General features: G+C 43.4%; 2 protein-coding genes and 1 non-coding gene across 3 annotated transcripts in view; all 3 read left to right on the top strand.

The window, feature by feature from the left end:
* The window catches only part of LOC138965388 (uncharacterized), a 161,737-nt gene extending 153,007 nt beyond the window's left edge, over window positions 1-8,730 (top strand). Inside the window, exon 2 of the mRNA XM_070337527.1 lies at window positions 1,125-8,730. Coding sequence (XP_070193628.1) covers window positions 1,125-3,463 — 2,339 coding nt within the window. The 3' untranslated portion in view covers window positions 3,464-8,730. The remainder of the gene's footprint in view (window positions 1-1,124) is intronic.
* A 1,728-nt stretch (window positions 8,731-10,458) lies between these two features.
* On the top strand, window positions 10,459-10,530 carry Trnaw-cca (transfer RNA tryptophan (anticodon CCA)). The gene has a single exon. It is a non-coding gene; the product is annotated as a tRNA-Trp (tRNA).
* A 1,615-nt stretch (window positions 10,531-12,145) lies between these two features.
* LOC138965385 (threonine synthase-like 1) lies at window positions 12,146-26,039 on the top strand. The gene is made up of 11 exons (XM_070337526.1): window positions 12,146-12,516; window positions 12,914-13,054; window positions 13,638-13,979; window positions 14,395-14,858; window positions 16,091-16,161; window positions 16,828-16,932; window positions 18,612-18,714; window positions 19,242-19,407; window positions 21,552-21,803; window positions 22,242-22,332; window positions 25,308-26,039. Exons 1-11 carry the CDS (start codon window positions 12,355-12,357, stop codon window positions 25,631-25,633), a joined length of 2,223 nt encoding a protein of 740 aa, XP_070193627.1. The 5' UTR covers window positions 12,146-12,354; the 3' UTR covers window positions 25,634-26,039.
* The last annotated feature ends 448 nt before the right edge of the window (window positions 26,040-26,487 follow it).

Genomic DNA, 26,487 nt, shown 5'->3' with positions numbered 1-26,487 from the left:
AATCACTGGACACTGCCTGGGGAGTCAAAGGGTCCTGTGCAACCTGTCAGATTTGTCATGGTCGAGGGACAGTTTTGCCAAGCGGCGTGAATAATGACTCAGCCCAAGCTTGGCAACAGCCCCGGTAAGGATAGACACTGGTGGAGTTTGGCTCTGATCAATACGCGGAGTCAGGAAAACATTCATTCCCCTTTCCGTGGTGGCACGTGCGGTCCGCCTGGAACCGCTAAAAGGCTCATGTTGGTGTTTTGTTCGCTGTTTGCCCTGTGGCTTGGTACTGTTTGGCTTAGATAACTTGTAAGTGGTGTTGTTACTGGGGGGGCTGGTACTGGCTCTAGATGTGAATACTCTTGACTGAGGCTTTTTTCATGTGGGGGGGGGGGGGGGGGGGGGGGGGCTTACGTGATGTGAATTGGTCCTGAGAGAGAGACATGGAAACAGAAAGAATATATTCCGTAAAGCATGCATACTTTCTTTGACCCCAGGCAAAAGGTTACGCCAATTTGATTATATACGAAACTGTGTGTGTGTGTGTGTGTGTGTGTGTGTGTGTGTGTGTGTGTGTGTGTGTGTGTGTGTGTGTGTGTGTGTGTGTGTGTGAACGAACGGACGAGAGAGAGACAAAGAGAGACAGAGTGAGAGAAATATTAGTCAAGTGAAGTAGCCCTAAATCAAAATACAGCGTTCGGTACATAAAGAAATTCTTCCGCTGTGTGAAATGTCACTGACAGTTAAACTGCCGCTGTGAGTCTGTTCCACGTTTCTTTGGAGCCAACAGCCTGCATCTGTATTTCTTGTTGCACGTCCTGTAATAATTATAATCACTTGGAGCCAACAGCCTGCATCTGTGTTTCTTGTTGCACGTGCTGTAATAATTATAATCACTTGGAGCAAGGAGATAAGAATACATCGTACGATCTTTGCTTGGACCAATACGCTGAATCCAATCGAATTTATTAGATATATGCAATTTTGCTGTGTGAGAATATAGCTGTGGATTGGCCTTATAAAGTCTCCCCAAAGATTTTTCTTACATCCACTAGCTGTCTGCTGCTCTCTTAAATTATGCTTGTTCAGCATTCGATCTGTTTCTAACCGCATCATCTTTGTGTGTGTGATTGCAGATTCCCCAGAGCGATCCCAGACGCCACCGTGGAAGTTCTGGCGCAAGCTGTCCTCAAGACGCACAGACAAGAAACCCAGGTCTGCCACCAAGTACTCCGCGGCGGGCAGCCGAGCTGGGCACCGAACGGACTGGACGCACCCCAGCCACCTCGACCTTGACCTCCAGCCGGTCAGCCGGACAGTGGTAGAAGACGACGCCCCAGTGACCAGCGGGAGCTTGCCGGACGTGGTGGACAAAGCGGTGCTGAGGAGAAGCAGCAGTCTGAAGGCCCCTCCCAAACCCCCCCGGCTCTTTCTCTTCAGGTCCTCCTCCATCAACCACCCCCGCAGCTCAGTGGATGGGGGGTCGGCAAGGAACTCCATGGTGTGTGGGGCGGGAGGGGTGGACGTGCTGGCCGAGGCTGAGCCCATCTATGTGAACTCTGCCTTCAGCGCAGCCATGATGAAGACAGGGCTGTCGGGCAACGACCGGATTATCCCGCCCTCCGTCTACAACAACAACAATAACAATAATGAACTCGGCAAGGGTGCAGGGACGGAACATTCACGGCAGTCTCAAGATATGGAGGTGGCCAAAGTGCACAAAGCTGGGCGTAACGGTACCCTCCCCCACCCTCCCAAACCCACCTCCTCCTCCACCTCATCCTCTACCACCAGCTACAACACCCTGCCCAACCCCAAGAAGCCCCACAACAAGCTGACCAACTCCCCAGACCTCACCTCCAGGCGGAACGGGGGGAGGTCGCGGCGAAAGTCGTCCAGTGAGAAGTACGAGTCGTGCCGCCACACGCACATCATGCACAGCGTGCTGGGGCTCCTCTGTCAACGCTTCGACCCCTTTCCTCTCCTGGACGCCCTGCAGTCAGCCGGGGTCCTCGCTCCCTTGGACGTGCAGGCCTTCAGAGGTCACCCTGACCGCAAGCTCATCTGCGAGAGCCTGGCCAACGCGATAGGCGATGGGGACTACACGCACTTTGTGGCCTTCCTGGAGGTGGTGCGCGCTGCCGGCAGTCACGAGGAGATCGTGCGCGTGCTGGACGCCATGCGGGCTATTGACAGGCTGATCCACGACCTGCCCTGTCCGCCAGACACCCTGCAGCAGGACGAGGACAACCAGATCCTGGCTGACGAGAAAATGATCTCCTACGAGGTTGGCTACCTGGCTCCGGACGGCCTGACGCTCAAGCCTGTGGTGGAACTGGAGAGAGTGAGACCGGCGGAGCGCAAGGTCAGCCAGAGGGTGTCCAAGCTGTCAGGGCTCTCGACCTGTTCAGGTGAAGGCGACAGCGGCAGCGAGAAGAACGGGGACAGCAGTATGATGTCAGTGCCCTACGTGGGTCCCGTGATGATGAACGCCTGCGTGACGGGCCACAACCTGAGCGGGGAGCGAGCCCTGGCCCTGGCCGAGGTCATCAAGCAGCACGACTGCATCCTGGAGCTGAGAATCGGCAAGACGCAGCTCTGCAGCCCGGACCTCGTCGCTATCTGTGGGGCTCTGGTCCACAACTCGTCCTTGGCCTCGCTGGACATTCGCCTCAACGCGCTGGACTTTATAGGCGCCTCCGCCGTGGCCAAGATGCTGTCTCACACTCAGGCCCTGCGCCAGTTGAACCTGTCCTCTACGGGGCTGGACGTGGCCGGCTTCCAGGCCGTGTTGACCGCGGTCACCAGCAACAAGACCGTGACGGACCTGGACATGAGCTTCCTGGACGCGGGCGACGCCGTGTGTCAGAGTATACGAGACACGCTGCGGACCAACACGTGCCTGCAGAAGCTGAGGCTGCGCAGCAACAACTTCTCCTCCACAGGTTGCGCGGTTCTCGCCGAGGGTCTCAACCGTAACCGGACACTGCTGGAGCTGGACCTCAGCCGTAACTGTATCGGGGACGACGGTGTGGACGCCCTGGCTCGCTACGTCCCGGAGTCGTCGCTAGCGGAGCTGTGTCTGGAGAACTGCAGCGTGACGTCAGAAGGTTGCGAGGCTCTCAGCCAGCTCATCTCGGGCAGCAAGCGTCTGCGGAGCCTGGACCTGAGCGTCAACCTGCTAGGCGACATCGGCGTGCTGAGGCTGGGAGCTGCCTTGGAAAGGAGTTCCACCTTGCAAACGTTGGGCCTCAACATGAGCGGAGTCACCAACGACGGCTTCTCGCAGCTGCTTGACGTGCTGGAGAAGAACGCCAGCATCTCGCTGCTCAAGCTGTGCTACAACCGCCTGGGCCGCGAGCACCTCAACCCTGCGGCCACCTCGGACAATCTCAGGTATCGGCTGCGTATCGTCACCTCCTCCAAACCCAAGCTCAAGATCCTGCTCTGGGGCAACTCCTTTGATGAGGCATAGTCTTCAGCGTCCGACGGTTGTGTCGTTGAGGGATAGTCTAACTGTTGGCTACACTGTGTGTGATGGTTATCTGAAGGGTCATCTGAAGGGCCAAAACGTGAACACTTAAAGGTGTTGTCGTAAAGAACTATAAAAACCAAGAATATTTTTGCAACGTACAGCCAGTTTAACCTGTTCACGTTTGAATGAAATGCTAACACTTTAAGGCGTAATCGTAATGAAACAAAATAAGCGCAGGTTTCTTTTGCAATGTACAGCCAGTTTAACCTGTTCAGTTTTCAATGAAGTGAAAACACTTTAAGGCGTAATCGTAATGAAACAAAATAAGCGCAGGTTTCTTTTGCAACGCACAAACCAGTTACACCTCTCCCACCGTTATATTATGAATGCTTGCAGGTGTTCGCATGACATTGCACAGTAAACGAACGACATGCGTTGCAGATCGGATGTGCTGTATACCAGGGACGAAAGCTCTCAAAATACAAACAGAAGTGATTGCTATACAGATTTTGTAGGCGCCGTAGTAAAAAAATAAATATTAACTGAACAAGCATGCTTCCCCCGAAATCGGCGTATGCTGCCTGAATGGCGGGGTAAAAATGGTTATACACGTAAAAGCCTACCCATGCGAGTGAACGTGGGAGTTTCAGCCCATGAACAAAAAAGAAGAAGAAGAACAAGCGACTTTCGTTCTTAGTTTGTTGCCTGTTTTATCAGTTCTGAATGCAAGTCTGTGCACTTGTGGACATGCCTATTTTAACAACGCGTAACATTTGACCTTGTCAATGGAACAAACACCATGATGGCATGAAGGCAAGATAAATGTTACACGTCCATACATGCAATTGCAAGGGAAGCAACTTACTGCCGTGCGCAGCCTTTGTTTGTGATTACAGGGGATGAAATGGTCGACTTCAAGCATCGACAACTAACACGTACATTTGTGACGGTTTATTCGAGCTTCAAAAGATCCCCTTAGCAGTTTACAAGGAGCACTATCAACCAAAGAGAATACGGACAATCGAACTATGTATTGCCCGGTACAGTATACTCTGCCATTTGAGAAACTAGCATGCGATGATTACCCACCTTCTTCTTCAGCGTTCGACGTTGGCCAGTCAAAGCCTCAGCTCGGGGGATGGATGCCATGAACTTGTTCGTCAGTTCCAAAACATTTACTTCTTTCCAAGAAACGCAAGATTTGTTATAGAAAAATCAGAATGTTTCGTTCAGACTGTTGAAAATCTAAGCTGCTGACTTAAACGATGCCGTTATTTTCCCCCTAGAAGATAGATACGTTAAACGCCAAAAACGACACGATTTGTTTGCTAAGACTTTACAAACTTTCATTCCATGATGTGGATTTCAACTTTTTCTTGGATGTTTTACACTTGAGAACGCAAAAATGGCAAATCCAAGACTAGTATGCCAGGATCAACGATGAAGAGAAGTGGGTCCTTGTTCACTTGTGTGTCAAGAGCATCGGATACTGTTCAAGAGATAGGTCTCTTGATTGTCCATGTGGACAGCTGAGTGCAGTGTCCAATGCAGAGCCTTTTTCTTTACTTTTCTGGAAAAATAAAGTGTACAAGAAACATATTCTTGCAGTTGACCACAAACGACATTTGTCCACGTAAGAGGAACTTTTGAGTCAGAACGTGAACAGTATGGCACAGAAAGACCACAGACTTCTTACAACCCACACATTTACTTTATTGAAGGGGAAAGAAAGGACACGCGTGTCTCTGAAAAACAAACCCTACGCCACAAAACTGTTCACTAAACGTATTTTACGCATGCATGGCTTTTATCAATGTGATTCAAGGATCGTAACTTCTGTTGTTGATCCATCTATGTAATCGGCTGCGTGTTTGTTGTTTTTGTTTTTAATATATATACAAGTCATGCTGAGTGTTGTTGATGTGCTGAAAGGACATAAGTTTTGGAATTGTTGTTTTACTCAATTCAATGGTGTGATCTTTGTTACAGATTTCGTGTGTGGACGCATAAACTGCTACTCCTGACTCAGTTATATGAATGTTTATTTTGTCATATATTTGCTTACAGTGTAAAAAAAAACACGAACCCAGAACGATTTGATTTTAAAATTTGTATGGCATGCTTTTAATGCAGATGACTTTTTCTTAATTCTTTGAGACACAAAAAACGTCTCCTTTCTTGTTACATTTAGTCAAGTTTTGACTAAATGTTTTGACATAGAGGGGGAATCGAGACGAGGGTCGTGGTGTATGTGTGACTGTGTGTGTGTGTGTGTGTGTCTGTCTGTCTGTGTGTGTGTGTAGAGCGATTCAGAGTAAACTACTGGACCGATCTTTATGACATTTTACATGAGAGTTCCTGGGTATGATATCCCCAGAGGTTTTTTTCATGTTTTCGATAAATGTCTGATGACGTCATATCCGGCTTTTTGTGAAAGTTGAGGCGGCACTGTCACACCCTCATTTTTCAATCAAATTGATTGAAATTTTGGCCAAGCAATCTTCGACGAAGGCCGGACTTTGGTATTGCATTTCAGTTTGGTGGCCTAAAAATTAATTAATGACTTTGGTCATTAAAAATCTGAAAATTATATTTTTTTTTTTTAAATAAAACGATCCAAATTTACGTTCATCTTATTCTTCGTCATTTCCTGATTTCAAAAACATATACAGATGTTATATTCGGATTAAAAACAAGCTCTGAAAATTAAAAATTATGATCAAAATAAAATTTCCGAAATCGATTTAAAAACAATTTCATCCTATTCCTTGTCGGTTCCTGATTCCAAAAACATATAGATATGATATGTTTAGATTAAAAACACGCTCAGAAAGTTAAAACGAAGAGAGGTACAGAAAAGCGTACTATGCAGCACAGCGAAACCACTACCGCGCTAAACAGGCTCGTCAGTTTCACGGCGTTTTGCACGAGCGGCGGACTTCGGTCATTGTGAAAAAATGCAGTGCGTTCAGTTTCATTCTGTGAGTTCCACAGCTTGACTAAATGTAGTAATTTCGCCTTACGCGACTTGTTTTCTTTGTTTTCCGCCAGACCAAATGCACATATTGTTACAAACCAAGAACTGAAGTAGCCGCATAGTTCGTTTTTAAGTGCACGCACTATTTTAATGCATTCCAAGAGAAGAAAACTTATTCAAATCATTGCCAAATATTACCAGGCATGGGAATTGTCCGCCGAATGGCGGATTTCCGCCGAATTTTTTTTTTGTTCCGCCGAAAATGCAAAAGTGTCCGCCGAAAAAATAAAGGGGGGAGGCACACAAAAAAAGCACCGGTTACTTTGGCCTTTGCGCAAAAGCCCGCGAAAACTTTCCGTACTTTGTTCACGCACTGCTACCGCCCGCCTCGGTTATTGAACTATTATGTTTGAAAGTAAACCAGATTGCACAGATTGTGTTACAAGTTACATTTTCCTGTTTGTCAACAGATACAAAATTTTACAAATTTAAACCATATGTAAGCAAAATTTGGTACATTTTTGTACTAAAAACTCTGATTCTAAAAACAGAATTTAATGGCAAACTTGGAGCTCAGATGACACCAGATTGCACCATCTGGGTTCTTTGGAGAAAAAAATTTTCCGGGGGGGCATGCCCCCGGACCCCCCTAGTAAGGCTAGGCGCTTCGCGCCGTCGGCTTGACGCTTTGCGTCTTCAGTTATAAATTTTCCGCCTTTTTTACAATTTTCAATTCCCATGCCTGTATTACACACAACAAAATAGGCTTTTATTAGGTCTCACGACATGAATGTGTGTGTGTGTGTGTGTGTGTGTGTGTGTGTGTGTGTGTGTGTGTGTGTGTGTACTAATCACTATCATAAATAATTCAAAATCGTGTACACATCCAATAACAAAAATAACAAGAAATTCCTCCGAGGTAGGAAAAACACCCCCGTCCTTACCATTCTCACTGCCACCAACTGAGAAGGTTATTTCCCTTTGACCATTAATATGTCCCTCTATAAGTCCTTGTAGAATCTTAATCCAGCAATAACTCCCTAACCGTGTGTTTGACTGGTCCCAATTTTTGTAAGGACCGTCTCAGGAATGTATAGAACCTGTTCACCAAGTTTGGCGACGATCGGTCCGTTCATTCTTGAGATCTATATGCGAACACAAACAAACAAACAAACACATCGTCATCGACCGAATCCTATACACACCCCTATACCGGGGGTGTAAAAACTAGTGCATCTTCTACAACGGTCTGCTGAATTAGTGTATGAGAATTTTAATCAGGAATGGTTTACTGGCTCAACTTAAGTAAAACAAGAAATTCCTCCGAGGTAGGAAAAACACCCCCGTCAAAGGGAAATAACCTTCTCAGTTGGTGGCAGTGACTGAGTGAGAATGGTTATTTCCCTTTGACCATTAAGATGTCCCTCTATAAGTCCTTGTATAATTTTAATCCACCAATAACTCCCTAACCGTGTGTTTGACTGGTCCCAAATTTTGTAAGGACCGTCTCAGGAATGTATAGAACCTGTTCACCAAGTTTGGTGACGATCGGTCCGTTCATTCTTGAGATCTATATGCGAACACAAACAAACAAACAAACACATGGACCGAATCCAATAACTCCCTAACCGTGTGTTTGACTGGTCCCAATTTTTGTAAGGACCGTCTCAGGAATGTATAGAACCTGTTCACCAAGTTTGGTGACGATCGGTCCGTTCATTCTTGAGATATGCGAACACAAACAAACAAACACATGGACCGAATCCTATACACACCCCTATACCGGGGGTGTAATAAAATAAGAAAGATATGCTGTTGAAATGTTTAATTATTGACAAAACAAAACATTTCGTTCACAGATATTTCGACTCAGCGGTCTTTTAAGTGCACAGACAAACACTAATTATACAGACAAAAACTTTTCCAACGAAATGTTCAGCCGCTTGCAGGGAAGTCAAGTGAGGCAATGCTATGATCATAATTTATTTCAGCAAAACATTCCCTCTCTACACAGAAATCAGTCAGGCTGCTGAGTTTTGGTATCTGTCTGAACGGAGGGATGCTTTAATCCTGTGTCGAAGCCTGGACAGGTCTGTGGCTGTACATGGTGGATTGCAAGGCGAGGAAGTCATCTTTAATTATGAACTGGGAGCTGTCTAGTCATCACTCATCTCGTTATGTTCAGTATTGTTTCATTCGGACTGATTGCCAATCTGTGTGCCGTTTGCTGATCATATTCATACTTTCTTTGTACTTGGAAATCAAATGGAATAAAAGAAAAAAAGAATTGTTTTGTAGTGTGCGATTTTGTTTTTTCAGTGCTTTGTGGTGTGCGATTTTGTTTTTTCAGTGTTGTTTCTGCTGATAGTGTGTGTCAGTGTGTGTGTGTGCGCGCGCGCGCACGCGCGCCTCTTCAGTTGCGTGATATGTATGTGCGTATGTGTCTTTACCTGTCAGTTTTTGTCTACGTCACATACGCACACACACACAGACACACACACACACACACACACACACACACACACACACACACAGAGATACCTTAGAACTGACCAATCCCCTGTCATCTCAACCAGTGTCACGTTAAAGGCAGAGTAAGCCTCCCGTAAACCATCACAGATACGGTCAGGCTTTTACACACAGTACAAACACCATTTCATTTAAACACTCACCAATTGAGAACATCCTAGGTGCCCTCCGTAAAGAGCGAACAATTTTCAAAGAATTTATTTTTGCGTGGTTTATCTTACCCCTGAGCCATCGTGAACCCGTGTGATCCAGTTTTCCCTTTTCACAATGCAGTCGTCATAGTTAGTCATTTGAATGCGACTCGACGTGAGCTTATCTACAATAGCACGTTTTTTGTATGCACGAAACAACGGCTGTGGTTCACAAGAACTCTAGCGATGGCTTTTGACTGTTGAGAGGAACGGCGATTGTGCACTGATAAACCGGCCGTCGTCTGCTACGACCCTTGCGTGACCCTGCTTCCGGGCTTTTCTTTTTTTAAACTTTCACAACTTCGAATTGTTCTGATCTTGTCTTGATGAAAAACGAATTCTTTTATGATTAAAGAATGTTTGTGTAACAAGCTGTCAATTTATTATTTAGATTTTAAAAGTTAGGTCTAGCGCAAAAACGAGGCGCCGTTGTTGTTAACGGAACAAGTCTACGAAAATAAATTCTTTGAAAATGTCTCACGCTCGACAGAAAGCAGCCAGGATGTTCCCGTTCGGTGAGCGTTCAAATGGAAGTATGCTTGTACTGTATTTAGACGCTCGGGGAGCTCTGTGATGGTTTACGGGAGGCTTACTGTGCCTTTAAAGAAAATAAAAATACATACGAACACGGAGACATGCACTGCGACAGACGAGACAGACACACTCTCTCTCTCTCTCTCTCTCTCTCTCTCTCTCTCTCTCTCTCTCTCTCTCTCTCTCTCTCTCTCTTTCTTTCTACATGTGTGTGTGTACGTGTGTTTGTGTGTGTCACTGAGTGTGGTGTGACGGTATTTGTGTGACATAATAATTATGTTATTATGAGTGTGTGGGTGAGCGTGTGTATGTGTGCGCCGGTTTGCGTAGTGTCAGTGTGTGGGTGTGTGTGTGCCGGTGTGACTGAGTGTGCCGGTTTGTGTGAATGTGTGTGTGTGTGTCTTTTTCTGTGTCTTTTTTTGTGTTTCTGCATGTCAGTGTCAATAGCTACATAATTATCATATCACTGATGTGTCTGTCGCAGCCGTGCCCGCCTGTCACCGTCAGTCAGTGTCAACAGGGACCTATAATATAGGTCTATGGTGTCAACGAGTGAACAAATCGGAGTGTGTGTCTGTCCGTGTGTCAAATGATCTGAGGGAGTATGTGTATCTGTGAAACGTGACAAGAAGCTGTAAACTCTTCCCAGTCTCGCTACATTTTCCCGGCCTGTCCACTTGCCTGAATGACGCAATGGAGACAGCAGTTGCAGGCAATACATCGACCACCATACTGACGCCAGGGCTGCACAATATTATTAGCGAGACTCCGTGGCGCAACGGTAGCGCGTCTGACTCCAGATCAGAAGGTTGCGTGTTCGAATCCCGTCGGGGTCAAAGCATATTTTTATTAAAAGTATACAGTATTACGGGCAGGATTACGGGCCACCATCAATCATGGATGGCATAATGTGTGTAATATGTTGTTTTTTGTTGTTGTATTTTTTACATTTAGTCAAGTTTTTACTAAATATTTTAACTTCATAGACGGGGAATCGAGACGCTGGTGGTGTTGTAGGTGTTTATGTGTGTGCGTGTGTAGAGTTTCCGAGAAAACTACTGGACCGATTTTCATGAAATTTTACATGAGAGTTCCTTGGTATGATATCCCCTGGAGGTTTTTTTCCATTTTTTTTATAAATGTCTTTCATGACGTCATATCCCGCTTTTTGTGAAAGTTGAGGCGGCACTGTCACACCCTCATTTTTCAATGAAATTGATTGAAATGAAATATTGGTCAAGCAATCTTCGACAAAGCCCAGACTATAATGAGATTGCATTTCAGCTTAGAAACTTAACAATTAATTAATCAATTTAGTCATTAAATATCTGAAAATTTCTAATTAAAAATGAAAATTTTAGTAATCAATCCCAAATTGACTTTATCTTATTCTTTACTATGTCCTGATTCCAAAAACATATAGATATTTTGATTAATAACAAGCTCAGGTAAATACGACAATTCTTATTAAAAGTAAAAGTTCAGACATCCATTTAAAAATAATTGCATCTTATTTTTTATCATTTCCTGATTGCGAAAACATATAGATATGATATGTTTGCGGGATTAAAAACAAGCTGAGAAAGTGTTGTTTTTTTTAAAGAAGACAAAATTGCGCTTACCTGTGAAGCGCTTTACTCTGCTGCGCTATACTGGTTTGTCATTTCAAGCGATATGCGAACAGCCCATAAGCTACTGCGCTACACTGGCTTGTCACTTTTCGCACACTTTTTTCGTGAAAGTGGCACAAGCTTAGGTTTCTTGGCTCAAGGCCTCGGTGAATTGGAGTGCGTTAATTTCATTCTGTGCCGGCGTTCGACGGTTTGACTAAATTATAGTAATTTCTCTGAGCTATGAATTTAACACGCTAAAATTCAACATTACCCTAAATAAAAAGCCATAGTTGCAATAGTAGTACATGTAATAATCCTGGAGACTCCTCGTGACGTTTTCATCTTTCGCCGTGTTGATATTTCGCTTCTCGGCCTCGTTGATCTAGTATAAACTCTACACTGAACAAAAAAACACCCTTCGATAGTACTGATGAGCGACCTTGTGTACCTTACATTCATGGGGCCAAATTTGTCCAACCAATTTGTTTTATTTAACTAAGAAATTTGATTCATCCTAAAATGTTTTCCTTCTTACTCAAGGGACGTAACCACTCAGTACACGTTTTCGAAGAATTCGATTTTGGGGGTGAAATCTATTACATTTTACCACCAATTTTCTTCACATGCAAGAAACTGACATGCTTTTTGTCCTTAAATAATTTCACTTCTTAATTTTACCAGGAAACAACATTTCAGTCTTGAGTATATGTCGAGGGGGAAATATGTACACAGGCGAAAGATGAAATCGTGACACCGGCAGCGTACTTTCAATTTCAATGTACCGGATGCAAAAATTACTCCGGAAGTAGTCCGAGGGCAAGTTCAAGGCCAAGCACTTGTTGGCAGACGACACAGCCTCGCTGCAAGGATGGGGTTCGTTTCTGCCAAATCTGACATGTCCTTATCAAACTCGGCGCTCCCATCACAACTCCAGCTGTCGTCGTGTAATCTCGGTCCCAGTGCCCACGTGTTCATCGACAGCGCTTGATTCTAAACCTCCCGTAACATCCCAGACGTTGCAAGCGCACAGGTGTCAAAAACTTCACCATGTTTCTTTTGGGGCTTTCGTTTGTGGCGAGAAATGGCTGTGTGCGGCCTTGCAGACCCGCAGCGAACTTTCTTGTTAGGCAGGTTTTGTGGCAGAATGCTCGAACTTTGACGGCAGACGGTCGAAAGACGTGGGAGGACTGGCGATCTCTTGGAGAAAAGGTTTGTCCCTTTGACTTTGCGCAAATAGTGACCGCGTGAGGTCATGCGCGTTTTTACTGTGTGTGCATACTTCATGCGTTGGTTGTTCGCCCTTGACTTACTTTTGTTTTCGTAAATCTGTTCGGCGTTTGTTGGAAATGCGCACACTTTGCTGCAGCATGCCTTGTTTTCAATCACAGGATAGCGCTTATGTATGTTGTTTTTATTGTGTTCAGGTGAACAGTCTGGTTTATCATTGAGTGCACTGCACTTAATTGCTCTTAGTATAACCACACTTCTGTGGAAAATTAATGCCCTGCTGCCTTAGCTGGTGACAGGGTAGTTGGACTGGCATTATACATTGTCTTTGCTATTTTCTTGTGAATGAATCATGTAAAACTGTTGACATCAACTTCAGGCCAACATTGTGCTGATCGGAAGTCCAGGGTGTGGGAAGACGTCGACAGGCAGAATGCTGGGGGAGAAGCTGGGCATGCCCGTGTTGGATGTGGATGACCACTGCTTGGAGCCAACCTGGGGCTGCACTGTTGGAGCTAAGGTGTGTGTCTAACACAGTGTCTGTGGTGTCATGATCACTGCTGTGTGTGTGTCGACTCTGTGTTGTGGTGTATTGGGCGTGTGTGTATGTGCATGTGCACGCGTGCGTCTGTCTGTCTATTTGTGTGTGTGTGTGCCCGAGGGTGTGTGTGTGTGTGTGTATGCATATGCATATGTTTGTATGTCTGTCTGTCTTGTGAGTCTGTCTGTCTGTGGTCCTGCAGATTTCTGCGTGTGTGGTTGTGTGTGTGTTTGTGGCACAGGTAAAATAAAGAGAGAAAAAGATTAAGAGAGCGTTCATAAAAACATTTTGTGTTATGCAGGAGCCGGTAAGGGGAGGAGAAGAGAAAGTGTGTGCCCTTATCGAATTTACTGTTCAATGTAAAAAATAAAAAAATAAATGATTTAAAGAAAGTCTGCGTGTCGATTAAAAGGAGAAACAGATAAGTTGTGTAGTGTCTGTTCAGAGATCTACACAGAGATGCTAAATAATCAGTGCATACAAGTGATGGTACATGTATAAAAATCATATCCCTATTGAATCATAACCCTGTCATGCCACATATTCTTTGATCTTTTTTCAGTTAAAAGAGGTGGGGGATCTGCATTTTATCGAAGAGGAGGGAAAAGCTGTATTGAACTACACCATGCCAGAAGCTTTTGTCATCTCAACGACAGGATCGAATCCTTTTCACGCCAAGGCTATGCTGAAACTGTCGCAGTCTGGCCTTGTGGTGTTTCTGGACGTTTCCAAGGATACTGTCATACGTCGACTGAACAAGATGAAAATTGATCGCATTGTGGGTCAGAATTCTGCGATCACCATGTCCCAGATTTTGGACTATCGGCAGGAGTTCTATGAGCGCTGGTATGACATTCGAGTCATAGTGGAAGAAAACGAGGAAGTGGAAAGCATTGCCACAAAGGTGAATAAGAATTTACGCGTTGATGGTGATGGTGATGGTTATGATGGTGGCGGTAATGATGATGATGATTGATGATGATGATGTAGAAACATGTCTGATTCTTAATCTTATAGTTTTGTATACATTTCAGCACACATGCCCCCTAACAAAATGTCACCCTCTGGAGTAGTATGACATTTACTGATATCTGTTTTAATGTTAGTGCACCCTCAGACGTATTACATGTATGACCTTTATCGAGATCTGTTTTAATGTAACTGTACCCTCAGAAGTATTATGACATTTACTGAGATCTGTGTTAATATAACTGTACCCTCAGAAGTATAATGAAATTTACTGAGATCTGTGTTAATGTAACTGTACCCTCAGAAGTATTATGACATTTACTGAGATCTGTTTTAATGTTACTGTTCAGGTGTCCAAAGCAGTGGACCAGTTTTCCAACGCTGAAGGTTTCGTTTCTTCGCGTGGCAACGCGGATGACATCCCTCGCGGCTACGTCTCCTTCCTCGACACCGTTCTCCAGGGGCTTGCTCCCGACGGTGGCCTGTACGTCAAAAGCAAACACCAGCCTAAATTCACACCAGGGGAGCTTCGTCGTCTCGTGGAGCTGGACTTTCGAGAAAGATCCATCAGAATTCTAGAACAGTGGACGCATCCCCTTGACCTTCGACCTCAGGAGATTAGAAGTTTTGTGTACAAGTCGTACAAGCCTCATTTGTTTACCTGTCCTGAGGTGGCTCCTGTGAGAAGACTGGTGCACAATCATTACACGCTAGAACTGTTTCACGGTCCCACTGCGTCCTTCAAGGATGCAGCTCTGCAACTGATGCCCAGGTTCTTCGTGAAGGCCATGAACACATGCAGTGATGTATCCAAGTAAGTGAAGCACAGTACGTTTTCAGCTTTAAAATGTGTACTTGTGGCTTTAAAATATGTACTTGTGGCTTAAAAATGTGTACTTGTGGCTTTAAAATGTGTACTTGTGGGTTTTTTAGACAAGAAATTAAGCAAAGGGTGGAATAGAGAGTGAGTGCTGACTACAAGCATTGCTGTTTGGAAGAGAGAAAAAGCGAGGAAATTATGCATATTACATTGCTTCAGTTTTTGACTTGCCTGAGTAATCTGGAGAGTCTTAGTTATGTGCAGTACGTGATCACAGCGGCTGTGGGAAAGAGCTTCTCGCGATTTGGAATTCACTTGATCAGTGAAAGAAATAAGCCCCATGTCTCACCGGAGCATCAATGTCACAGAACTGTCTTTTTTTTGTACCAAGACAGACAAGTTTTATAGTTTGGTTATGCGCTCTGAATTGGATTCACTTCAGTTTAAATTAATTTGCCTGTAGCCTGATAGAAGTGTGAGAAGTGGAAGATATTAGTTCCAGTATGAACTAAGTTTTGCTTAGTGCCTGGGATCTTGGTGTTATGTCTCAGTTAAATGTATGCTTTGTATGCTTGTTGATTTGTGCTAGTTTATTCTATAATGAATTTGTAAAGCGCCTGGAGCCAATTGATGGGACTCGCGCTATAGAAAAGTTATTATCATTATTATTATTATTAAAAAAGTGCTTATCTCCCTTTACAATTCTTTATATCCAGGAACATGAACATTTTACATGAAGATTTTGCACTTTGCAAGTGTGTGATAAATAGGATTGTTACACTTGTGATCATTATGAGTTGCAGTACTCTATTGTGATCAATATGTATGTTCCCTTGTTTGTCAGGATTTTATTTTTATTTTTATTCTGGGTATAGATGTCAGTCAGACATCCATGTTTCTAAGCTAATAGAAGTATAATTTTGTGCAAACACCCCTACTATCTTTGAACTGGGCATGATTATGAACGCATACTGTTTATAATGTGGAGCTTGCGCGTGTGAGTGTGTACGCGTGCATACATTTGTGTTTGTGCTCATGCATTATGAATGTGTGTGTGTGCGTGCGTGCAGGTGCACATGACAGAAATTGGGTGAGCACATGGTATGTTGTGTTTTAATGTGGTTTAATGTATTGATTGTACATCCATGTATCAAGCCAGGAGATGTTCCTATTGTACAAGCACATGCATGGTTGTACAATAAAGTCCTGTGTCTTATGTCGTGCAGGTACTTGATAGTGGTTGCGACCTCGGGGGACACAGGAGGAGCCGTGCTGGATGGGTTTAGAAGACATGCAGGTGAGACACCTATTTTATCTACATTTAACTCAAAAGTTCACTTAATTGCATGAATAACGTTGGCATAACAATTCATTGTGTACTTTTTATTCACTTGCGTAGATTTTTGTTTTACAGTCTCTTAAAAAGAAGAAAAAATTGTTGGTGTTGTACCCACTGAAGGGCATTCAGCAAGATACCGCATCATCAGATGGAAACTAATTGTTGTGTTATATATTTCTCTTGCACAGAGGGGGCCAGGGTGGGTGTGTTGGTGTTGTACCCACTGAAGGGCATTCAGCAAGATACCGCATCATCAGATGGAAACTAATTGTTGTGTTATATATTTCTCTTGCACAGAGGGGGCCAGGGTGGGTGTGTTGGTGTTGTACCCACTGAAGGGCATTCAGCAAGATACCGCATCATCAGATGGAAACTAATTGTTGTGTTATATATTTCTCTTGCACAGAGGGGGCCAGGGTGGGTGTGTTGGTGTTGTACCCGCTGAAGGGCATTCAGCAAGGTACCGCATCATCAGATGGAAACTAATTGTTGTGTTATATATTTCTCTTGCACAGAGGGGGCCAGGGTGTTTGTGTTGGTGTTGTACCCACTGAAGGGCATTCAGCAAGATACCGCATCATCAGATGGAAACTAATTGTTGTGTTATATATTTCTCTTGCACAGAGGGGGCCAGGGTGGGTGTGTTGGTGTTGTACCCACTGAAGGGCATCAGCAAGATACAGCATCATCAGATGACCACGATGGAGGGCAGTAACATCAAGGTCGTGGGTGAGATGACATTCTTTGCTTCGTCCGGTTTTAGAATTTTTACCATCAGTGTCATCACCATCGTTGTCGTCGTCATTCTTATGATCATTATCATCAGTCATCATCATCATCTCAATCTACAATAATTTCATAGCAATGTTGTAGGACTATAAGAAAAGATAATAGCTGTGTGTGTGTGTGTGTGTGTGTGTGTGTGTGTGTGTGTGTGTGTGTGTGTGTGTGTGTGTGTGTGTGTGTGTGTGTGTGATTTTAGACACTGGGCAGATCAAGTTAGAAAGAAGGGTTAACACCGCTTAATTTATGTCAAATGATCAACATGATTAAATCACAGGGAATTGATGTGGTGCTTCTGGATTTTCATCAGCGCAGAATACAGTTCTAGATGAAAATGACACACGCACACATACACTGTGTATTTATACACATGCAGCCAGCTCCCTCCTTTTTTCCTTTGGTAATAAAGTTCAGTTTCAGTTTCCTAGCTTACAGATGTCTGGAATGTTTGAGATGCATCAAGAATGGTCACCAGACCTGGGAACCAATACGATTTCGGCGTGTTTTGTATGCATTGTTCTGTAGAATACTAGCAGTATGGTCAGTGGAAATAAATACGACGAGAAACATTCTTAGACTACTTTTCTTCACAAGCGCATCCCAAAGCTGATTCAGTATTTTCATACATGATTACAGTTTTTGTCAGTTAACATTGAAAGAAGCTTTTTTTTGACTCACATGCGAAGCAAAAGTGAGTCTATGTACTCACCCGAGTCGTCCGTCCGTCCGTCCGTCCGTCCGGACGTCCGTCCGTCCGGAAAACTTTAACGTTGGATATTTCTTGGACACTATTCAGTCTATCAGTACCAAATTTGGCAAGATGGTGTATGATGACAAGGCCCCAAAAAACATACATAGCATCTTGACCTTGCTTCAAGGTCAAGGTCGCAGGGGCCATAAATGTTGCCTAAAAAACAGCTATTTTTCATATTTTTCCCATTTTCTCTGAAGTTTTTGAGATTCAATACCTCACCTATATATGATATATAGGGCAAAGTAAGCCCCATCTTTTGATACCAGTTTGGTTTACCTTGCTTCAAGGTCAAGGTCACAGGAGCTCTTCAAAGTTGGATTGTATATATATTTTGAAGTGACCTTGACCCTGAACTATGGAAGATAACTGTTTCAAACTTAAAAATTATGTGGGGCACATGTTATGCTTTCATCATGAGACACATTCGGTCACATATGATCAAGGTCAAGGTCACTTTGACCCTTATGAAATGTGACCAAAATAAGGTAGTGAACCACTAAAAGTGACCATATCTCATGGTAGAAAGAGCCAATAAGCACCATTGTACTTCCTATGTCTTGAATTAACAGCTTTGTGTTGCATGACCTTGGATGACCTTGACCTTGGGTCAAGGTCACATGTATTTTGGTAGGAAAAATGTGTAAAGCATGTGAGTCGTATGGGCTTTGCCCTTCTTGTTTTTAATGTATTGGTAATCTCAATTCACATGTTTGAATCATGGATATTCAAATGCTGTGTGCAGTTCGCCCATTTGTCTGAAAATACACCAAGTTTGCTTGAGAATACTCAGTGCAAAACAGGGGTTCCCAGGTCTGGGTCACAGTTAATTGTAATATGTTGATTTTTCAACATGTTCTGTATTTTTGTGCAGGTGTGGATTCAGATTTTGATTTCTGTCAGACTCTGATCAAGCAAGTGTTCAGCGATGAAAAACTTGGAGAGGCATTGAAAGAAACATTGGATTGCAGGTTAAGGTTAGTGTTCTGTGAATTTCAAAATACAATCTTGAACGTTTTCTGTTGATTTCTTCAATGTTCCAGTGAGTAATTAAGCTACATGTTTGATGCTATAGCAGAGCAAATGACAGGCAATGTGTAACTTGCAAAGATACACTGTATGGAGATCAGAGCCGACAACATAGCAGACAGACATTACCGGGCACACAGACAGGCACACACATGTATACACACAAATGACCCCCCCCACACACACACACACATGAATACATCCCCACACACATGAATACCCCCCCACACACACACACACACAGAGAAGAACAGACAGACTAGACACACACACACAAACACACACACACACACACACACACACACACACACAGAAACACACACACACAGAGAAAAACATACACAGAAAAACATACACACACACACAAACTCACACACACACATATTTTTTTCTCTCATGATTTTAGGGAAGGCAGAAAGAAGGATGAGAATTTGCAACTGATAAATAAAAACAAATCTGTTTTTCCCCTTTCCAGTGCAGCTAACTCAATCAACTGGGGTCGCTTGTTGCCACAAGTGGTGTCCCACATATCAGGCTACCTTGAGATGGTACGCATGGGACAGATTCCTTTCGGCCAGCCCGTCGACTTGTGTGTACCCACCGGCAATTTTGGAAACATTCTCAGCGCCTACTACGCAAAGGTAAGGTGACATTTGATTAATCGATTATTTTTGTTTTCACGTGTATAACCGTTTTTCACTTCTCTCCCCTGTCATTTATTTCCGTTCCTAGAGTTCCTACCCTTTTTTGTGTTTCCCCTCCATATTCTTTTCAAACCTTGTTCGTTCCGTGTTGCGTCTGCTTTTTGTTGCCTTTTGTGTTTGTTTGTTCCTGATGAAGCTTACATAAGCGAAAATTCGTACTGTCTTGTGCTGTTCTTGTATCGGTGAGTACAGATATCTTGGTTTTTTTATATGTATTTAGGCAGCCATATGCTATTTTCAGGGGAGGAATGCTTGGTATTTTTGTGTTTCTATAACCCACCAAACTCTGACATGGATTACAGGATCTTGTGATTGCGTGTACACATGAAGGGGGATAAGGCACTAGCAGGTAGGCACATGAGTTGACCTGGATCGAAGATTGGAAAAATCTCCACCCTTAGCCACCAGACGCAGCCAGGCTGATTTGAACACGAGACCTCGCGACTCTCCACATGAGATGCCAGTCAACGTCTTATCCACTAGGCTATTGCGTCTGTCAGGGTCAAATCGTAATCAAATTAACTTACACTGCAGTCTTGGTTTTGTCTGCATGTGTGTGAATGTGTCTTGTGTCTTTTGTGAAATTTGGAACCATTTTAGTTCTTAGTAATTACTCTGGAAATGCATTTGATAAAATTACTCTATTAGCAGTTTTGAGAGTCCTCAGGTCTGATGACGATTGCGCTGTTACATTCCAACTCCATCTGGTCTCATAATTTCTCTTTTCCCCTCATTGGCAATACACAAAAAGCTGTTTTACTGATGTACCAAAAAATGTTGTCTTGCCTTAATTATAAATGCCAACTCCACCTTGTGAAAACAGTGTGGCTCACCACGAGCGATCTGGTCAGGCTTTTACATAGGATAAAACCATCCCTCCACTTGGTCACATACCAAGAATGAACAGCCTGGGTGCTACATAGGATAAAACCATCCCTACACTTGGTCACATACCAAGAATGAACAGCCTGGATGCTACATGGGATAAAACCATCCCTACACTTGGTCACATACCAAGAATGAACAGCCTGGATGCTACATGGGATAAAACCATCCCTACACTTGGTCACATACCAAGAATGAACAGCCTGGATGCTACATGGGATAAAACCATCCCTACACTTGGTCACATACCAAGAATGAACAGCCTGGATGCTACATGGGATAAAACCATCCCTACACTTGGTCACATACCAAGAATGAACAGCCTGGATGCTACATGGGATAAAACCATCCCTACACTTGGTCACATACCAAGAATGAACAGCCTGGATGCTACATGGGATAAAACCATCCCTACACTTGGTCACATACCAAGAATGAACAGCCTGGATGCTACATGGGATAAAACCATCCCTACACTTGGTCACATACCAAGAATGAACAGCCTGGATGCTACATGGGATAAAACCATCCCTACACTTGGTCACATACCAAGAATGAACAGCCTGGATGCTACATGGGATAAAACCATCCCTACACTTGGTCACATACCAAGAATGAACAGCCTGGATGCTACATGGGATAAAACCATCCCTACACTTGGTCACATACCAAGAATGAACAGCCTGGATGCTACATGGGATAAAACCATCCCTACACTTGGTCACATACCAAGAATGAACAGCCTGGCTACACTCTGTGCACACTGGTATTTTTGTTCATTTTTTTTTTCATTTTCATTTTCATTACTTTATTGTCCCATCGCTGGGAAATTCGGGTCGCTTCCTCCCAGTGGAAAGCTAGCAGCAACGGAGTCGCGCTACCCAAGTGTCTGCGTGTTTAGGTGTATTCAGCCACCTGCACTTATGGCAGAATGACCAAGGTCTTTTACGTGCCATTGTGGTGACACAGGGGGTGGGACATGGCTTCCGTCTCTGGGTCTGCTTATAAAGTTGACCCGTGTCCGTCCCGGCCCGAATTCGAACCTGCGACCTTTCGATCACAAGTCCAGTGCTCTACCAACTGAGCTACCATGGAAATGATTTGATCTTTAAAGTAGGGTTCCACTGTATCTTAAAGAATAATTAGGAGAGGAATTTCTTTTCTCTTTTCTCTTTTAAACTTCTCTATGTTTCCAGGAGATGGGGATCCCAGTGAGACGCCTGATCTGTGCGTCGAACACCAACCACGTTCTGACGGACTTTATCAGGAACGGAGTGTACTCCCTCCAAGGGCAGACCCTGCAGCGCACCGCCTCCCCCTCCATCGACATCTTGCAGTCCTCTAACCTGGAGCGGCTTCTCTTTCACCTGTCCGGAGAGGACCCCAAGACTGTCCGCGACTTCTACACCAAGCTGCATCGAGAAGGTGTGGCCGCTGCTCCCAAAAATGTGAGTGCTGATCGATGAGTGATGTGTTGGTTAATGTTGAAATAATTCTCATAATTGTGCACAGTAATTGTATGATTTGCGCCCTTTCGCTGTTATGGGTGAATTAAGTTTTGCCGTGTTGTTCTCAGGCCTCAGTCTTCGGTCAACGATGTATGCTGTTTTGATTTGACACATATTTGATCTGATCCTTAACCATTACCCATATCTCATGATGGACAGAACTGACTGATCAAAATCAAAATAGTAAATTAAATGTGCAAAAAAAGATATATTTGACTTGAAACGTCACATGTAGTTTTACTCTGTGTGACGAGAACATTTCATACTGTGGTTATGAAAGTTTAAGGCCAATGAAACAAGAGAACTTGCAAACTTTTCTCCCGTAATGACGATGATGTCAGAGAATGCATCGTGACAGAATAATCTTTGGTTGTGTAGGTGTGGGAGTCCATCCACAAACAGTTCCTGGCAGGCTATGCCACAGAACAAGACTGCAAGGATATTACACTCAGCACGTTTAGAGCCACCGGTAAGAGATGCTGCTATCCTATTTTGTACATTTAGTCAAGTTTTGATTTCTTTTTTTCTTGTTAATTGTTGCATTTTTCTTAATGGTAATTTTCTCATATTGTGGTAAATGTGGTTTGATACTAAAATCTCGGTTATATCTCGTCCAGCTTTCTATGAAGGGAGAAAAGTGATATCAGCAATTGTACAGGTTTACATAAGAAGCGGAGTGTAAATCTAAAACAAATGAAGCAGAGCGCTGTTTACAGATCTGATAAACGAAGGGAAGTAAGGGCTCTAGATGCATACGACATGTGTAATGGAGTAAGTGAGTTATTCGGAACCATTCTCCTGGCACCTGAGAGAAAAACAATTAAGTTTTGAAATGAACAAGTGATGAAATTATTGAAGATGAAAGTTGCTTGTTCATTTCAATGCTTGATATTCTTAGGATGAAAGTTGCTTGTTCATTTCAATGCTTGTTATTCTTAGGATGAAAGTTGCTTGTTCATTTCAATGCTTGTTATTCTCTCAAGTACCAGGAGAATGGTTCCCCAAAACTCTCACGCACTCTTTTACACATGTCGTATGCATTTAGAGTGCTTACTTCCCTTTGTGTATCAGAAGCAGAGTTTAATTGTATTATAATTAATATCATCAGAAATGCACAGAGTCTATGCATGTTTTATCAGTGGTGTGTGTACAGTTAAATTTGTTCAGATTTATTTTGTAGTATCTCATGCTCTGCATACACGACTGTGAAGCTCAATTGATTGGCATGTATTTTTGAAGATGAGGCTTAATCCTCACTGAGGAAACGAACGCATGCATAGTTGAAGAATTACTTTTAGTTAACAAATTGTATCGGACGTCAGACAGTTGCAAAACCACGCAGGCATTATCAGCTTTACACAAGTGAAAAACATGCAGGCATTATCAGCTTTACACTAGTGAAAAACATGCAGGCATTATCAGCTTTACACTAGTGAAAAACATGCAGGCATTATCAGCTTTACACAAGTGAAAAACATGCAGGCATTATCAGCTTTACACTAGTGAAAAACATGCAGGCATTATCAGCTTTACACTAGTGAAAAACATGCAGGCATTATCAGCTTTACACTAGTGAAAAACATGCAGGCATTATCAGCTTTACACTAGTGAAAAACATGCAGGCATTATCAGCTTTACACTAGTGAAAAACATGCAGGCATTATCAGCTTTACACAAGTGAAAAACATGCAGGCATTATCAGCTTTACACAAATGAAAAACATGCAGGCATTATCAGCTTTACACAAGTGAAAAACATGCTGGCATTTATCAGCTTTACACAAGTGAAAAACATGCAGGCATTATCAGCTTTACACAGGTGAAAAACATGCTGGCATTATCAGCTTTACACAAGTGAAAAACATGCAGGCATTATCAGCTTTACACTAGTGAAAAACATGCAGGCATTATCAGCTTTACACAAGTGAAAAACATGCAGGCATTATCAGCTTTACACAAGTGAAAAACATGCAGGCATTATCAGCTTTACACTAGTGAAAAACATGCAGGCATTATCAGCTTTACACTAGTGAAAAACATGCAGGCATTATCAGCTTTACACAAGTGAAAAACATGCAGGCATTATCAGCTTTACACTAGTGAAAAACATGCAGGCATTATCAGCTTTACACTAGTGAAAAACATGCAGGCATTATCAGCTTTACACTAGTGAAAAACATGCAGGCATTATCAGCTTTACACTAGTGAAAAACATGCAGGCATTATCAGCTTTACACTAGTGAAAAACATGCAGGCATTATCAGCTTTACACAAGTGAAAAACATGCAGGCATTATCAGCTTTACACAAATGAAAAACATGCAGGCATTATCAGCTTTACACAACTGAAAAACATGCTGGCATTTATCAGCTTTACACAAGTGAAAAACATGCAGGCATTATCAGCTTTACACAGGTGAAAAACATGCTGGCATTATCAGCTTTACACAAGTGAAAAACATGCAGGCATTATCAGCTTTACACTAGTGAAAAACATGCAGGCATTATCAGCTTTACACAAGTGAAAAACATGCAGGCATTATCAGCTTTACACTAGTGAAAAACATGCAGGCATTATCAGCTTTACACAGGTGAAAAACATGCAGGCATTATCAGCTTTACACAGGTGAAAAACATGCAGGCATTATCAGCTTTACACTAGTGAAAAACATGCAGGCATTATCAGCTTTACACAGGTGAAAAACATGTAGGCATTATCAGCTTTACACAGGTGAAAAACATGCAGGCATTATCAGCTTTACACAGGTGAAAAACATGCAGGCCATATCAGCTTTACACAGGTGAAAAACATGCAGGCATTATCAGCTTTACACAAGTGAAAAACATGCAGGCATTATCAGCTTTACACTAGTGAAAAACATGCAGGCATTATCAGCTTTACACTAGTGAAAAACAGAAGCATTTCCAATGTTTTCTCTGTCAGGGTAACAAGGCAAGGCAAGGCAATATTTATATAAAAAAAAAATAGGGTTACATGAATTTGAAAAAAAAGACAATAAAAGCAACATAAAAGAAATGTAAGGCCAAAAAAAAAATAGGTCTGTTTACGGTAACATAGGCCAAAAAAATAGGGTCGGTATAGGTCGGGATTTTTTTTTTTTTTTTTTTTTTTTTTTTTTCCAAAAAACCATATTTTTACGTTATTTTGCCAAAAAAAACAAAAGATTTTTTTTTTTTTAATTTTTTTTTCCCAAATGCCAAAAAAAAAGTCTAGGGTCGCGCGAAAAAAATAGGGTCGGTCGGGTTACCGTAAACAGACCTTTTTTTTTTTTGCCTAATAATGGGACACAACACTTTGTGATTAATAACAGGAAACAGGTCAAACAGGATTAATAACTAATTAATCATAATCACAAATGTGTTAACAGGATGGTTTTTAACAAAAGAATCCCAACGCTGTACACCAGACTTGTTTCCTTTCTCAGGTTACATGATGGACCCACACACAGCGGTGGGGCGAGCGGTCGCCTGTCACGTGGGTGACCCCAACATGCCTACCATCATCTCCGGTACCGCCCACTTCGCAAAGTTCATCGACAAAATCCTCCCCTTCTTCAGAATCGGCCAGCAGAACCACGATTCCCTGACTGTTGGAGAGCTTATTAACGAAGCAGAGGCGTTGGCACGTCAACCTGTTAGGCATCCTTACCTGGAAGATATGGTAAACAAACCGGTGGTTCATCACGATCAGTTGCCTTGCGATTATGATGAGATCGCCAAGGCGATTTACGATTTTGCTGCACAATTGTGAGGTTGGTTGATGACCTAACTGAGACGTCCTTACCTAATTGGCAATGGTTGACAAACGAGTATCTTGCGATTATGACGATATTTCTAAGGCCTTATTTCAGAATTTGAAGCACAAGTTGCAAGATTGGTCAAGAATCTATAAAAGCACTAATGTCTTGAGACTTGATTAGTAAACCGTTGGTTCATTACAAACAGGTGTTGTGTAACTACGCCAATGTAATCAAGGTCATAGCTTACTTTGCTTTGCGAGAGTGGCTGACAACTTAATTGTGGGGCAGCTATAATTATACCTGAAGGTGTTGGTTAAAAAGATGGTGGTTCATCATGAACAGGTGTTATGTAATCACCATCATATTGCCAATATGAATAATTCACTGAGCATAATGCAGAAATTATCTGTTTTTGTGGGTGGCTTTTTTTTGTGGGGGGGGGGGGGGGCATGGAAGGGATCAACCTGTAGTTATAGCTCTGCATGGGGGGGGGGGGGGGGGCATGGAAGGGGTCAACCTGTAGTTATAGCTCTGCATGGGGGGGGGGGGGGGGCATGGAAGGGGTCAACCTGTAGTTATAGCTCTGCATGGGGGGGGGGGGGGCATGGAAGGGGTCAACCTGTAGTTATAGCTCTGCATGGGGGGGGGGGGGCATGGAAGGGGTCAACCTGTAGTTATAGCTCTGCATGGGGGGGGGGGGGGGGCATGGAAGGGGTCAACCTGTAGTTATAGCTCTGCATGGGGGGGGGGGGGGCATGGAAGGGGTCAACCTGTAGTTATAGCTCTGCATGGGGGGGGGGGGGGGGCATGGAAGGGGTCAACCTGTAGTTATAGCTCTGCATGGGGGGGGGGGGGGGGGGGCATG

This window comes from Littorina saxatilis, linkage group LG4, assembly GCF_037325665.1.
Source record: "Littorina saxatilis isolate snail1 linkage group LG4, US_GU_Lsax_2.0, whole genome shotgun sequence".
NCBI lineage: Eukaryota > Metazoa > Mollusca > Gastropoda > Littorinimorpha > Littorinidae > Littorina > Littorina saxatilis.
This window is presented reverse-complemented; position numbering and strand designations above follow the sequence as displayed.